We start from the raw sequence: 17499 nt of genomic DNA, 5'->3' as shown, positions 1-17499 counted from the left end.
TTCAAGTTGGTTCAATAAAAATATAGTTCAACCTGCAAACAAATCTACAAGTGCTTTAGGTGTGCAGTCTGAAGTACAAACTAAACCAATTCAGCCTTTCATATTGCTTTTTGTCCAGAAAAAAATAGGGCATTTGATTTATAGAGGCACAAGCCAAATGACATGACAACTTGAATACAATGGTGGTTAAGCCATGATCAAATAGCTGCTTCTGTATGAATACCAACACCAATTGATCTGGCTAACATTCTCTGAGGTCTATTTAATAAAGTAGGATAGCCGTGAATTAAAACAGCTATCTCACTGCACTGAATGATTAATATTTTTCAAAATGTTCCAAGGACACTACTATTCTTTTCCTCTACTTTGGAACACAGTATATTCTCACTGCTCCACTCCATGTGTTTAAGGAAACTTGAATAATATATGTCAAATAGTTTTATGGAAAAATATGTATTATCGTTTGTTTTTCGTCTGAAGATACACCCACGCTATTGGTAAAATATTATGGGAAACGTCTATATAAAAAATTTAAATAAAGTGATATTTGTCTTACAAATGTTATTTTTTTACTTGCGTAATCATTGTAAGAAGAGCCATAAATCACTAGATTGCCCCAACCTTAGATATAGATGTATTGCAGTGTTTGATTTTAATGCAAGCTATGTAGGAATCAGTTTGCCCACACAACTTGGATTTTATCTTTACCCAATTAAATTCTTCCATCCTACTACTCATAACAATGATTTATTTGTACTGAGAGACACGGTAAAGAGGTGCAGTGCACTTCACAAGTTTACATGTTTTCATACATTTGTCAATGTTCAAAGAAGTCCATGAGAGCTGAGTCAGGCCAGGTGAAAGGGTCTCCTCGATCTGTGTTATAAACAGCCTCATCAGCGGCTTCAGCATTGCAGGAATCCCATTCAGAAATGTTTGATAGTCCGTCAACATGTCTTGAAGCCTGAAAAAGAATATCAGCAGCTGAATAATTATACAAATTCACCTGATCGGCATATACTCTCTGGTCACCAAGTACCATATTGACTAAGCAGTGAATGGGACAGAAGGTGCCTTACTACTTAGCACCACTTGGGAAATATGAGTAGGGGCCCATTCACAAAAGTCGGCCGACTGCAAAACGTGGACAAAAACCAGTGCACCATATTGATCAAAGAAAAAGAGAAATCAAGTGCAATTTGTTGGCACTAGTTTTGCCCTAGTTCTGCAGCCGGGAAACTTTATGAAATAAAATAACCCCGTTAGAGTATTTGCGGGAGATGTAACAAACTGTGAATAAAAGTTTATTTTGCTCTATTTTCTGCTCGTCTTTTGAGTAGAATGTAAGGAAGAAGCAAATTGCGAGCCAGCAAAGTTAACACCATGCGAGACATGGTGGAAATGTTTGACACAAATACAAGATCAAAGAGACACGCACAGAAATGCAGCATTTTGGACGTCTCATCTGCGCGTCACGTGACTCATCCTAACTCCTCCACCTAACACTTCCCAAATCCCAAGCGGACACACATGGTGCAAAAATAACAGCAAAGATCTTGATCAATTGTTGCAAAGATATGCAAAATGAAAGCAACGCAATATCTGACATAAGTTTGGTTCAAGTATTCCTTGATTCATCTCTCCCAAAGTATCATCTTTCTTCACTCCAGTTTTGCCTGGATTGTGCCAGTGAATATTTGGCATCATATCCGCCATCATGTCCTCAAACTTCTATAGTGAAAACGACACTAGATGGCGCTCTAATACTCAAACAAGTGAAAATCAATACTATATAATAAAGTGAATACTATATAATAAAAGTGACAAATAATTAAATCACGAGAAAAAGTATAAAACACACTCAAACCCTTAGAAGGACTGTTTCAAGGTCCAAACGAACATGGGCAAAGAAGAACCAGGGGAGCGATGATACATTAAAGAAAAAATGAAACTACATAGTGCAATATAGTCTAAACACAAGACAAATAGTGGAAGGCTCCCAAGTGAACACTCACAATAAAAATAAAAACAAATATGCAATTGTCCAACTGAAGTGGATGATCACAGGCTGAAATAGCAGGAATCGATTCTCTGACGTCCAATTTATCTGCTTACATAGATACTTACCTGCAAAAATATGTGACGAAGCTTCCATCGTACCTTAAAGATTCGACGGATATCCTATGTACCTTGGACGGTCAAGTGTGGGAGGAATGGTTTTTCTAGCAACATGTGATATAACTTCATTATATACGTGTATTAGTCACAGGGATGGACATGAAGCTATAGATAGAGCACTATCGAGAGATCCCAATATGCCCCATGAACAGGCCAATTTTATCTTAGATGGGATTAAGTTCATCCTTGAACATAATTATTTCATTTTTGAGGGGACATACTATCTCCAAAAGTGTGGCACCGCCATGGGCCCAAAGTACGCACCTAGCTATGCAAATCTTTTCATGGGTTCGTGGGAAGACTTTATTTGGTCTATTGCAGAGTTGGGTGCGGACTTGTGCCTGTGGCGGAGATACATAGATGATATATTTTTCATCTGGAGAGGAGACGAAGAGAGTCTGGTGAGATTTATCCATTATTTAAATGATATCCAACTTAATCTCAAGTTTACCTGTGAGTACAGTCGAGAAAGGGTTAATTTCCTTGACTTGACTGTCCTCATTGAGAATGGATCTATCAGCACTCAGACTTTCTTCAAGGATGTTGACATTAACAACTATATATCACCTTCGAGCTGCCATCATCCAAAATGGCTATAAAATGTGCCATGTGGCCAACTAAGGAGGATTAGGAGGAACTGTTCTGATATTAATAGTTTCAATAAACAGTCCAAATTTTTGCAAAATAGGTTTAAAGAAAAAAAGTATGAGGAGAAGATCATTCAAGATGCAGCAGATAAAGCAGGAGGTCTAGAAAGAAAAGATCTGTTGAATGATAAAATAAAAATAAAATCTAACAAGAATTTTGACTTTTCTTTTCTGACAAACTATAACAGACAGTCAGATAAAATTGTTAAAATTATACGTAAACATTGGCATATTGTCAAAAATGATTCAATATTGGGAGATATAGTTCCCGGGAAGCCAGTGGTAGTTTTCAAAAAATCTAAAGTACTTAAAAATAAATTAGCACCTAGTGCATTACCAAAAGTTATGAAAGAAGGAAATAGATGGCTCTCTCAAGTAAAGGTTTTTTTTGGCTGTATTACATGTATGGCGTGTAAATATAGAACTGATGATAAATTTGGGTTTATGTCAAATGTTTCCAAGAAGAAATTTCAAATAAAACAACTTATGACCTGTAAGACAGATTACGTCATATATCTTATACAGTGCCCATGTGGGCTGCAATACGTAGGCCAAACCACCAGGCCTGTAAGAACACGTATTCTTGAACACATTGGTAATGTTAGAAGAGGTGTTACTACCAATTTCTTATCTAATCACTTTATTCTGAAACATCAGGGTGATACATCGGGCCTGAGGTTCAGTGTTAGAACATGTGCTGCCCCATTGGAGGGGTGGAGATAGAAATGTCGCACTAAAAAAGAGAGAGTTTTTGGATCTTCTCTTTGAAAACACTAGTTCCTCAAAGCCTAAATGTAGATTTTGAGTTGAGTGCTTGCCTCTAAAATTTCATTGTAAATCTCCAATTTTTAAAAGAAAATTGTTTTTGAATTTTTGAAATTTTGATTTTTTTTTGGAATATTTGGTTCATTGGACATCTGTCTTTTATACCAGTTCTGTATATGACACGTGATTTGTGCTTTAGATGTATACTGTACATATACGCTGACAGAAGGTGATTTAGCAGCATATATACTTTATTGCCATATGTCTTCTAATATGAATTATGATCTAATGTGGCTCTTATGTTGTTTCTTCACTAATTTTTTCTATTTTTCATATTTCCGAGATTCATCAATCGTCATCTCCTATTTTATAAGAGCGAATAAGATTAGAGTTAGTGATATGCGATTTATGTAATGTTTTATTGCTTATATAGCTTATTATATGTACTTTTGTATGAATATATGATTCTTTCCTTATGAGTGTAAAGGAGGATCTTTTTTATTTATACGTTCATTTGTTTTAATATCAATGTATAAAGTTTATATGATGTGTTACCTGAAAGATAACATGTAATTTCCATGCTAATAGGGTGTTTAGTCTATTCGCCAAATGGTTAAAGATCTTTTTATCTGATGACCTATAGTAGGAGAGGTTATTGGTAGATGAGGGGGTATATATAGACCCTTCTAATAGGTCACTGCTACTCCTGACGAAGCCGTCATTCAGCACGGCGAAACGCGTAGAGCGTGACCCTCAGTCTACGATCGAAAGGGAGAGAGACTGCTGGGAATCCCGTTAACCTTCAACCTTCAACCGGCCGAAACACCGGAAGTGACGTATCGGCCCCTGGTAGAGACGCAGAACTGAGGCGTGCAGCAGCGATGGCGGTGTGTTGAGAATTCTGAGATCGCTACTCAGCTACCATCTCCACCATACCTTCCATGCTGATATTCCATTTGGATCTTGTAAGCCTCCCATTTTATTGTTGTGGATAAATCGTGTGTTACTATTTTATCCTGGCTCCGTGTCTTTCTCTTCTGAGATTGTACCACCTCCTACTTGCTCCAGCCTGTGATCATCCACTTTAGTTGGACAATTGCATATTTGTTTTTATTTTTATTGTGAGTGTTCATTTGGGAGCCTTCCACTATTTGTGTTGTGTTTGGACAATATTGCACTATGTAGTTTCATTTTTTCTTTAAGGTATCATCGCTCCCCTGGTTCTTCTTTGCCCAGGTCCTCAAACTTACCTGAAGGATGCTGTTCAAGAAAACTAATTGTAACATTTAAAAAGTGCTGTCGATGACACCACATATTGTTTTTACAATAATATAAAAATACTAATTTAAAATAAAAAATGGTGCATACTGTATTGGTGACAACACTAAAACTTAACAGTAACTCAGTATTGAGTCGGATCATGTGGAAATAATTCCTTGTGAAATAATAATTCAGTATTTTGGTGGTCCTCTTTTAGAAACAAGCTTCTGACAATATTCAGATGACTGCAAAAAAAAGAGCAGTAAGTACGCACCAAATGTACTAACCAAAAACATTTATGATCATTACATAAACACTGGTATACACTACAAAAAAATAACACATACAGTACAAATTATACCAAAATGTACATACATATGTTGATGTCACTACATTTCAAACCAAATGTTAGTGACAGATAAAGGGTTAATAAAGTGAAACAAATATTGTGATAAAGTCAAGCTGCTGCCTGAACACCTGCGGTTTCCCCAAACCGCAATTACATAAACCTGAACCAAAAAGCTTAGCTCGTGGCGCAAAGTGACCAAATATAAACAGTGCAATGTATAGCACTGAAAACACATAATACTGTCACTCCATATGTGGAACTCCTCAGGTACGTGGACTCCTGGATAACCTCATATGAAGAAAAGAACACAAATGCAGAGGGTATAGTGTATTAACATTTACTCATGATGACAAGCAACACGGGGGGGGGGGACAAACTAACACTCTCCCCGCTGGTGCATAAGCAAGAAGTGACTTTGGGCGCACTTCAACCCTTCTCCCAAAATGACTGCTCCCAAATCAGCTGCCCAAGGACTTTTTGACTCTCTGAGGCCACCGCATTAACCCTATACTATCCGGATTGGATGGGGAGGCTGTGACGTGTTGAAACGGACGGAGGACTCTGAGTGCGGATGAGAGGCGCTGACGGAGGAGACCGGAGTTTACATGTGTCTCTACATGCCCAGCAGCTGATTTGGGAGTAGTCATTTCAGGAGAAGGGTTGAAGTGCACCCGAAGTCACTTCTTGCTTATACACCAACACCAGCGGGGAGAGTGTGAGTTTGTTTCCTCCCCCCCTGTGTTGTTTGTCATCATGAGTAAATGTTAATAGACTATACCCTCTGCATTTGTGTTCTTTTCTTCATATGAGTGTGGCCCTCTTTCCTGCTGATATAAAGAGACTGCTAGTGCTGCATGTACCTGCTGGCTCAGCAAGATCTGGGCCTCCGCTAACTGGGAGCCTGGGGTAATACAGTAGGTTCTTGGCAGCGCCTTCACTTACCCAGGATCCGCAATAAGTGAGATTCCCCTAGGTAAGAATAATGATAACACACTGCAACGTTGTAACCTTTTACTAATACGTAATTGCATAACCTTAGCTTACACCTATTAAGAATAACACACATATAATATTGTATATGAATAGCTAATATTCAGTACTGTACACCTGTGGCCTGGCCACTCTCCTCATGGAGTAATGTCACTTCCCACCACCGCGTGCACCCCACACCATGTCCAATATATATATAGTCCCTTGGTCACTCAACCCAGTGTCCCCAAAGAACCCTCTCCCAAGGTGGGATCAGCGCCTGATGGTATCGGTGTTGGTGCACTTATTAAATACCTTCCGGCTACTCCTGCAGCCAGCAACAGACTTCAAAAAGGATCCGCCGATCCAGCGTAGTCTCTCACGAGTTGGTGATGTCCAGCAGCTTGAGCCCAAACCGCTGTTCACACACCGCAGCTCAGGAAACACTGTGTCCCTATCTGATACTACTGTAGAGTAAGGGAAAAGGATGTCTCTTTCTCTAGGGATTTCCCTGCAGCACCACAAGCTAATTGTGACTCAGGGTCTGCACTGGGCCTGAGGTGCAATCTGGCCTACGCAGGTGGGTCACTGACCCCCTGCACACACACACAACCTCTCTCCTTGCTCCTCCGGTGCCCTCTGGCTAGCGTAGTCTCTCCCCCATGCTTCCCTTTCCTGCCTGCCGCAACCCTGCACTCCTATTCGTTCCCTGGTGTCAGGTGGCTCTGCTGAGGCTCATGGGAATTGTAGTTTAACTGCAGAGTCTCCGGGTGATTGGCCAGCCGTTCGCGCGCTTACTCTGCGCATGCGCAAACTCTCTCCGTGCCTCCGGTCGCGCAGGGGTATTGCGCAATGCCCTACAACATGGCGGCGCCCTGTGCTATTGGCCGCCGCGGAACCTCTGGATACTCTCACAGCACCCCCCTGCAACGTAGGTACAGAGGGAAAACAGAACACCCCTACATTCTCCCCCTGCTGTAATCCAACGTCCCCGCTTGGGAACGTAACCAATACACATATTTACACAATAAAAAATGCATATGAAATTACAATTTATCACTGCATACTCTACATGAGATTATACATTTCACTGAACATTCCAATCACAGATCTCACTTTATTGCGAGCCCACTGCTCATAATGGGGTGCCCCAAATTGATCATACGTCATCCTCATGGGAGGTTGACCAGCTCTTTGACTTCTACGCAGGTGCTCTTCAGCTCCTCCTGCAGAGTAACAATTATCGCTTGGCAGTTCAGTCTCTTCCCTTGTGGGGCTCAATGTTTCGACACAGTCTCTTTCAGGCACAAAGCATTGGCTCTGTGGGTCTAAAGGCTGGCTCATTTGAGTCAGCTTATCTGGTGTTGGACCAAGGGGCCCTTTACCCGTAGCTCCTTCGGGAGATGCCCCAGCGGTCGGAAGACCCCTTTGAGAGGTTCCCTCCATAGTATCCTCAGAGGTGGTATTAACTACAGTCTCTGGACCATCCTCTGTAACATCTGACTCTCCATCTAGCGAAGCAGTGGGCACTTCCAACTCTTTATCCCCTACTTGAGGTATGGGGAGGAGATGATTTATATGCCATACCTTTACCCGGCCTTCTGAGTCTTTGATACGGTATACCGGGAGGCCAGGTATCTGTGACTCTACTTCATATACACCATCTCTCCAACGGTCGGCCAATTTGTGCTTTCCGGGGACACCCAGATTGCGAAGGAGGACAGCATCTCCTGGACGAATTTCCTTATGGCGCACTTTATGATCATAGCGTCTCTTATTACTCACATTTAATTGAGCAGCCGCTTTCTCTGCCAGCTTAAATGCCTGCTGCAAGCTGTCCTGTAATCTTTGCACATACTAAAAATGCGTCCTGTTGGATACCCCATCAGTAGATATCCGTAGGCGTACATCCACTGGTAGCCGAGCTTCTCGTCCAAACATTAGGAAGTAAGGCGTATACAGGAAGTATGGCGAGTACAATTATAAGCATGCACTAAGGTCTCTACGTGCTTACTCCATTCAGTCTTCTGTGAGCCTTTCAGAGTACCCAGCATGTCGAGCAGCGTTCGATTAAAATGTTCAGGCATAGTGTCCCCTTCTGGGTGGTACGGTGTAGTTCGGGACTTAGTGATATTCAGTAACTTAAGCAATTCTCGTATGAGGTTACTTTCAAAGTCCCGGCCTTGATCTGAATGCAATCGATTTGGCAGCCCATAATGAAGGAAGTATTTCTCCCATAAGACCTTAGCCACAGTCACCGCCCTTTGGTCTTTGGTAGGAAAAGCTTGGGCATATCTGGTATAGTGATCTGTGATCACCAGAACGTTTCCGATGCCCCGGGTGTCAGGTTCGATGCAAAGAAAATCCATACACACCAGATCCATAGGTCCTGAGCTCTTCAGATGGGCCATGGGTGCCACCCGTGTGGGTAGTGTTTTCCTTTGTATACAACGGATGCACTGCCTACAATGTATCTCCACAGAATCTCTCATTTTGGGCCAATAGAATTGATCACAAAGTAGTCTGAATGTCTTGTCAATGCCAAGGTGACCATGGTCGTCATGCAACGCCCGGAGTACCATGGTTTGCAGAATCTTGGGTAGCAATAACTGCCGCCTGTCAGGATGGTTGTGATACGGTATTACCCTATACAATAGACAGTTTTCCAGTTCGAATTTTCCCATCTCCTTCATTAGTAGTGCTACCAGTTCTTTGGGAGCTCGTTTAAGTATAGACGGATTATTTTGTTGCAGCGCTTGATGAACTATTCCGGCCACTGCATCCTGAATTTGATATTGAACCAAATCTTTCCAGGCAATAATCTTATCTGAAGTGACATTCATTCCTTCTGGATGGCAGTACGCCCTCGGAATCGCTTTTGATTGACATCCTAAGGAATCTGCTATCCTTAATTCAGAAAAAGCTACTCGATCATCTACCACTGCTGCTATAGAGCACAACGCCCGTATGCCAGGTCCCGGGATTTCCTCCCAAACTTCCTCATCTGGAGTAGGGTTGAGCCCAGGTCTTCGCGACAGACCGTCCGTGCCTATGTTCGTAGGCCCTGGCTTGTATTTGAGGTTGAATTGATAATTCAACAGTGCCGCTAACCACCTGTGGCATCCAGTTTGACAGAAGTGTTGATATAGGTCATAGGATTGTTGTCAGTCCTGACCTCAAATCGGACGCCATACAAGTAGTCGTGCAATTTATCCACTATAGCCCACTTGAGGGCTAGGAACTCCAGTTTGTGTACCGGGTAGTTTTGTTCACTTGGCATCAGGCTTCGACTGGCATAAGCCACTGGCCGGAGTCCCGTGTCATATTTCTGGTGTAACACCGCTCCCAAGCCATTGAAGATAGCATCCACATGCAGAACATACGCCCGATTCAGGATCCTGATACGCCAACACCGGAGCCTGGGTTAAGTTTGTCTTCAGTCCTAGAAATGCCTGTTCACATGCAGTGGTCTACTTGTCCCCAAAGGGCGCTTGAGCTGATTTGGCTTTCCTCCCCATGTCCTCGGGGTAGATTTTGAGGAGGTTGTTGAGAATTTTGGCTTTACCAGAATAGCCTTCCACAAATCTTCGGTAATAACAGCAAAATCCCAGAAATAACCGTAATTCTTGGACGTTATTGGGCCGCGGCCAGTTCACCACTGCTTCTATTTTCCCAGGGTCGGTAGCTATTCCTTCGGCCGACACAATATGACCCACATAAGTCACTGACGTGCGGCAGAACCGACACTTATCCATGGACAGCTTAAGCCCTTTGTTACTGAGTCGATCCAGCACTTTCAATAATCGTTCCTCATGTTCCTCCAGAGTCTTCCCGAACACTATGATATCGTCCAAGTACACTAGGCATTCGCGAGGATTCATATCCCCAATGGTCTTTTCCATCAGGCGCTGAAAGGTGGCTGGGGCGCCACATATACCTTGAGGCATACGCGTGAACTGATAAAATCCCAAGGGACAAATGAAAGCCGTCTTCTCTTGATCTTCAGAGTCCATGGGCACCTGATAGTATCCTGACCTCATATCCAGCACACTAAACCACTTATTCCCGGATAGGGCGTTCAGGAGGTCTTCAATTCGCGGAAGGGTGTACTGATCAGGTACAGTACGGTTGTTCAAGGTCCTATAGTCCACACATAGGCATACCATCCCATTCTTTTTGCGCACTACCACGATGGGCGATGCATAAGGACTACGTGATCCTCGGACAATACCGGCCTCCTCCATTTCGGGTTAGCAGCCTCCTCGCATCTTCTACATCCCTCGGAGCAATGCGGTGAGATCGTTCTCGGAAGGGCGTCGTAATGTTAAGTCGTATGGTATGCTGGGCACTGCGGCTGCACCCCACATCCATGTCACTGATGGAAAATACTTTACGTCGGTTTTCCAGCTTGGTCTGTAACCTTTTTTTCCAATCCGCCATCTAGGGTGAATCTCCGATATCAAACGCCAATTTAGGAGCTGCAGTGGAGACGGTAGCGGCCGGCGGCCGAGCTTCTCTCCTCCCTTCTGGAGTAACAGTATATATTCTGTCCAGCTGCTGCCTGTGATCAATGGGCATGGGATAGGGAGAAAGGTTCCTCACGTAGACCTGTGTTCTATGCGGAATTCTAAACGCCCACTCTTTCACTGAGGTCACCACCCTGTATCCAAACTGCTGGCCATCGTCTGCAGTACTCTCCAGGGAGAATAGTCTGTCCTCCTTGCGTCTTTCGGGGTAGCAACAAGCTGCTGTCATTATCCTTCCTTCCCCTGGGGGAATCTCAGTCAATCCATGCTCAATGTTGTACAACACCCCATGCTCTTCTTCGGCAGCGATCCTACAGCATGCCTCTTGTAACGCCGTGCACGCGGCTAGAGCCAGCAATGGTAGTTCACCCGCCTCTTGCAAGTACATACGGATCACGGCTTTTACTATGTCCGTATTAGTCCCCATGATTATAGGGGCACTGGGGTGGTCCTGGGGTTCCGGGCACACTAACGCTTCCACTTCCATGGGGTGATGCTTGCCAGTATTCAACTGTGGAATGTCCAGATGTACTCTCCCCACTCCATCGATAGGGTAGTCTTCATGGCTTATCCCTCTTAATCTCATGGAATCTGCAGACAATAGGGGTAGCCGGTGAAGGTGCTGATCATAGAAGGGTCGTTATACAATGGTTACTTGAGAATCAGTATCCAGTAAGGCAGACGCATAGATACCCTCAATAACGACCTTGACTATAGCCGGCGGCCCAATGCGGCTGCTCATCTGGGGTGGGGCCGGCGCTTCATTAGCCTCCAGAGCAGTATTCTCATTGGTCACAAGGGCGGTCTGGGGGTGCACAGCATGGATTTCGCAGGTCTGGATGCCATCCTCCATTTTACAGGACATTGGGAAGAGCTATGCCCCATCTTGCTAGAGCCGTAGCACTGGATATTACTCCTTATGGGACTGTTCCTGAAAGCAGGGGAAGATCTTCCCGAGGTGTAGCCTCCATGGTCACCCTCTTGTTCCGCAGGCTCCTCCTTGTCTTGACTCACTCCCACAGCGGGCCCCGCTCTAGCCTCTCCTTTCTTTACTTCCTTGGGGGGAACCCCTGTTTTCTTGGCCGGATTCAAATACCGACCCAGCAGCACGGTCTCATGAGCCTGTACTCAGTCCATAAGTTCGTCAAAGGACAAGGCTTGACGAGGAACGAGGCATCCGCTGACTCTTACGGATACCGGATGTAACGAGAGAAGTCCCCTCAGAAGTTGTGTGGTTCGCAGCCCGTCTGCATCAGCCTTCTCCACTACCTTCCTCCTCACCAGAGTCCAAAGATCCAAATGCAGACGCCTAAGAAAGTCAGATACCATTTCTCCTTCCTTCTGAGCCAGCACATGGAATTTGGCCATGAGGGCGAATGCGTCCACCGGGGTTCCGTAGGCTTTGGTGAGTGCATGAAGTATCCCATGTGTGTCTGCATCCGGATGATCATCTCTTTAACAAGGCACCATATGGGAGGCAGGTAGTCGTAGGCATTCAATAATTCGCTGCCTCCTCACGGCGTCAGTGCATGACCATTCAGGGAGTACCTGCTCAGCATGATCCAACCACTCCTCAAATCCTACCTCTCCCAAGGGCGTCGGTTTGTCTCCGGAGAACGCCTTCAGCTTCCGGTACTGATGCGACTGGGTAGATTGATATATAGCCTCCGCTAGCACAGGTATGGTTAGATCATTAGGCATGATATTTCCTGCTGAAGGGCTATTGGTATCCAGTCTGGGCACACTGCTCCTACTCAGAGAGGTCCGAATGGTGGAGGGGGTGAAAGCTACTCCTAGGCCCATGGCGGCTGGCCACATGGGGTTCAGACTGCTCTCAGGGGTACGGAAGGGAGTATACGATACTGCACTTGATGGGCCAGGGTACTCCCTCTGTGGTGTGGACATGGCCAGTGGTTCAGCCACGCCCACCTGTCACCTGTACCAGCGAGCAATGGATGCCTGGGGCCTCAAATAGGATTAAGATAGAGGGTACTGCTTCTGGGCATCTGTCCCGTTAAGTGACAAATTATACTTTATGCCATGTGTGATCTGCATCATACTTATGGTCTATAACTCGGGCCGTGGCCAGAAATGGAAGTTTCCTCACTTGATCCCTTATGGTGCCCAAGGAGGTGGCTGCAGGGACATTCCCAACAGCTATGGCACAGGTCAGTGGAATATGGTTTTGTTTGGCCCACTTGCGCACCTCGGTCTGTGAGGTCAGAAACATGACTTAACTGGATAGCACAACTTAATTTCTGAATGGGGCACCCCAGGTCTGAGATCTCAGCAACACCTCCAAATGTAGCCCTCTTTCCTGCTGATATAAAGAGACTACTAGTGCTGTATGTACCTGCTGGCTCAGCGAGATCTGGGCCTCCGCTAACTGGGAGCCTGGGGTAATCATAGGTTCTTGGCAGCGCCTCCACTTACCCAGGATCCCCAATAAGTGAGATTCCCCTAGGTAAGAATAATGATAGCACACTTCAACGTTGTAACCTTTTACTAATACGTAATTGCATAACCTTAGCTTACACCTATTAAGAATAACACACATAATATTGTATATGAATAGCTAATATTCAGTACTGTACACCTGTGGCCTGGCCACTCTCCTCATGGAGTAATGTCACTTCCCACCACCGCGTGCACCCCACACCGTGTCCAATATATATATAGTCCCTTGGTCACTCAACCCAGTGTCCCCAAAGAACCCTCCCCCAAGGCGGGATCAGCGCCTGATGGTACCGGTGTTGGTGCACTTATTAAATACCTTCCGGCTACTCCTGCAGCCGGCAACAGACTTCAAAAAGGATCCGCCGATCCAGCGTAGTCTCTCACGAGTTGTTGTTGTCCAGCAGCTTGAGCCCAAACCGCTGTTCACACACCGCAGCTCAGGAAACACTGTGTCCCTATCTGATACTACAGTAAGGGAATAGGATGTCTCTTTCTCTAGGGCTTTCCCTGCAGCACCACAAGCTAATGGTGACTCAGGGTCTGCACTGGGCCTGAGGTGAAATCTGGCCTACGCAGGTGGGTCACTGACCCCCTGCACACACACACAACCTCTCTCCTTGCTCCTCCGGTGCCCTCTGGCTAGCGTGGTCTCTCCCCCACGCTTCCCTTTCCTGCCTGCCGCAACCCTGCACTCCTATTCGTTCCCTGGTGTCAGGTGGCTCTGCTGAGGCTCATGGGAATTGTAGTTTGACTGCAGAGTCTCCGGGTGATTGGCCAGCCGTTCGCGCGCTTACTCTGCGCATGCGCGAACTCTCTCCGTGCCTCCGGTTGCGCAGGGGTATTGCGCAATGCCCTACAACATGGCGGCGCCCTGTGCTATTGGCCCGCCGCGGAACCTCCGGATACTCTCACAGCACCCCCCTGCAACGTAGGTACAGAGGGAAAACAGAACACCCCTACATAAGGTTAACCAGGAGTCCACGCACCTGAGGAGTTCCACATATCGAGTGACAGTATTATGTGTTTTCATTGCTAAATATCACTGGGTTTATTTGCACATTGAATACAAAATACCTGCTGGGTATTTGCTCCGAGTCACAAGAGGATACCACTTGAAAACTACTTACAGGCAGTATCACACCACAACTTTTTTTATACCTCCGCACATCAAATAAGCCATACAGAGATAGCGCCCGGGTACCTCCACAAACAACTTATTTGCACATTGAACTGTTTATATTTGGTCACTTTGCAGCACGAGCACTTTTTGGTTCAAAGCAAATGTTAGTACCCTATTTTTTTTTTTTTTTGCATCTTTGTTTCTGCCAGACAGGCTTAGATTGGGGATGAGGCGCCAAGCATTTTCAATCTTTTCTCATTTTCTTTGCAAGTAATTTTCTTTGTTTGTGATTGTGCTACTGGTGTTACAGATATTCACATAAGACAAATAGGGGGATATACATTGTGTCGCAAATTGGTGCACACTGCATTAGTTTGACTCTGCATACCTCTGCGTCAATGCATCTAGAGGATTTGCTCCAATTATGCTCCACTTGCACCACTGAATGGTTGAAGAGTTATGGGAGGAGGAGATGGTTAGTGCAATATTATAATAATTATTTATAAGACTATGCATTCATAACTGGTACAGTTTGTCTCTTTTTGCAGTAAATAAATCTTCCAGGTCTGAAGAGGCGTTAATCTCTGCTGCTAAGGGCTGTTCTATACTGCGTGCGCTTGCTACGCCGTGCGTGCGTGCGGCAGTTTTAGTTGGCTGAGGTTAGTCAGCCTTTCTATAATGGTGCAGCGTGCGTGGTACTGGCCGACAGGGGGGAATATGAAGAAAATAAAGAATTTGCGTTGCTACCGCCGCTGAAATGTATGTATATGTGTGTAAATGTGTGTGTGTGCATGTGTGTGTGTGTGTATGTGTGTGTGTGTGTGTGTGTGTGTGTGTATGTATGTACAATGTTAATAAACAATTTATTAAAGTATTTATTTATTTCAAAACTTATTTAACACACACACACACACACATACACACACACACACAGACACATACACACACACACATATACATACACACATATACATACACACATAAATACACACACATATACATACACACATATACATACACACATAAATACACACACATATACATACACACACATACTCACTCACCGCATACACACAAAAGCGTGCGGCACGTGCACGCACGCTCGCACACACGGCCGCACACACTATAGAACGGCCCTTAAGAGATCTGTGGCAAGTTTAACAAGCTTCGTATATACAGTAGGTCCCTGGTGCATATTTACGAAGGTACAACAAAAATTGGCACTATTTTGGTGCAAGTTGCATCATGTTAATACACAACCCCTATAGTCTTCTGTACTGAAGCATTAACTATTGAAACCCCACATCCTGCATTATGTGGCAGAACTGAAAACGTCACTTTCTAACAATGCGTTTGGCAGCTGATAAGCAACTGTAAGCATTCATTGTGAAATCTACTGTAAAGCATATTCTCTTATGAAAAGATATTCTATTGTGTTAATGAAAGTGCAAGTGTATAAAGAATTGGGTCAGTGTTAACTCACATCCACTGATTTGAATTTTAATGACTGAATTTTAGTTTCTGTAAAGGATCAACCGTCACTTCTGTGCGTATTTATTGCCCTAAAGTCTGCTCAGAAAACTTGCCACCTGTGTAACTAGAGAGACCTGAAAATAACTCTGTTTTTCCCTGCTCCCTCTTCACAGGAACATAGAATGTTAGAATAGGATTTGACAGCTTCATAGATAGTCCTGTGCTCCTGGCTTCCTGTCAATCGCTAAAACAAGCACAGTTATTCAGTTGAGATGGCACAGTGTTTGTCCCCAGTGGAGAACACTAGAGGAACTAAAAGAGAGATAACGGTGTTCTGCTCAATGACCTGAAATTGATTGCAACACTTAGGGAGCTTTTCTTTTTGTAAACCTGGTAAATACGGGTCAAAGTTTCCACTGAAAGTCTGTAGCCTTCTTATCCTTGGATGCTCATGTCAAGTGTAATATAAATCAATTGCTGCTTAGCGCTTCACTGAAATCCCTCGTTATGAGTTCCTGTATAACTGGAGGAAACTATAAGTTGGTGTGCTTCTGTAATCACAGCTGAAAATTTCCATTTCGATGTACAGTAGGTGAAGATTATAGTGTCTTTTAAAATAAATTAATACATCAATGGTATTTATTACATTCGCTATAAACTATAAAAAGTGTTCCTCAGCAATACATGCAGCCTTAGGTTAAAACCTCATGTACACTGTATGATAGACTGATCTGACAACCAGGACTCAAAAGAAATATATATTATGTTGTTCCATCGTCTGTTGGCTACGGACCTACTGTACAGTATGAAGCTTATATGAGTTTTAGAAGTGACATGTGGGTATTTTGAGGTCTGCATTAAGTCATGCCCCTATTGGCAATGTATCATTCAGCTTTATTCTGGTCTGTTTGGTTTCCATGATCAATAAATGCTTTCATAGGTGATATATAACTAGGTGATCATTCCTAGTTGGCAAAATTGACTCCCTCCTCTAAGCCCATTCTTATTGCTGGTATCTGTGTATATCTGCATCGCCCCAAAGGCAGACGCCTGATGGGGCTCCCCAAGAGCTTCTCCCTTCTGCACAAGACCAGCGTGCTAAGGTTTAACATTTGCTTGTAATTTGTGGAACGTCAACCCCACCCACAGGAATATTAATGAGCCAAGAGGACAAAGAACTTTGAATTCACAGCTGCATTCAATCTGAACCCCTTCAGTGTATTGTAGCAATGAGAGGAATGAACCTCAGTGTGTGGCGCTACTAGCCCAGTAGACACGCATGCATCACGTGGAGGCATCCACATTAACCCTTGATGTACCGGAGTCCTGAGTATAAAGCAGAACAGCTAAAAAAGCTACAGCTGTAGCTGTAGCGAATGAAGCCCATAGGCAATCACATAATTATAGGGAAAAGCTGGCCACAGCGATCATGAGGTCCCCCGACGGGAACCAGCAGACCCCCGCAATGCCAGAACAAATCCCCTAGTGACGGACAATAACACAGCATACAGTTCAGTGATTGGGGTACTCACAAAATGAACCGCTGGTGAATCGAAGACATCCGGTAGCAGCAGCGTGCATTCACAGGTAAGTGCAGGATAAAGAAAAAGGACAGCTGAGAGCACAGCAAAAAATGTGGAACTGGAGGCCAAAAGAAAAAATAACAAAAACTTTATTGAAACATGCCTAGTTTAAAAAGTGAAACCTCTAACGCGTTTCTCGCCAAGGGCGCTTTATCAAAGAATTTTTGATAAA

At 44.2% G+C, this 17499-nt stretch overlaps 1 protein-coding gene across 1 annotated transcript in view; it reads right to left on the bottom strand.

Annotated features, from left to right (window-relative positions):
* LOC142487170 (dynein axonemal heavy chain 5-like) overlaps nt 1-17499 on the bottom strand; it is a 426040-nt gene that overhangs the window by 344387 nt on the left and 64154 nt on the right. Inside the window, exon 21 of the mRNA XM_075585972.1 lies at nt 813-964. Within this exon, the coding sequence (XP_075442087.1) occupies nt 813-964 (152 nt within the window). The remainder of the gene's footprint in view (nt 1-812; nt 965-17499) is intronic.

This window comes from Ascaphus truei, chromosome 2, assembly GCF_040206685.1.
Source record: "Ascaphus truei isolate aAscTru1 chromosome 2, aAscTru1.hap1, whole genome shotgun sequence".
NCBI lineage: Eukaryota > Metazoa > Chordata > Amphibia > Anura > Ascaphidae > Ascaphus > Ascaphus truei.
The sequence above is the reverse complement of the archived record's forward strand: the minus strand, read 5'-3'. Positions and strand labels throughout refer to the sequence as shown.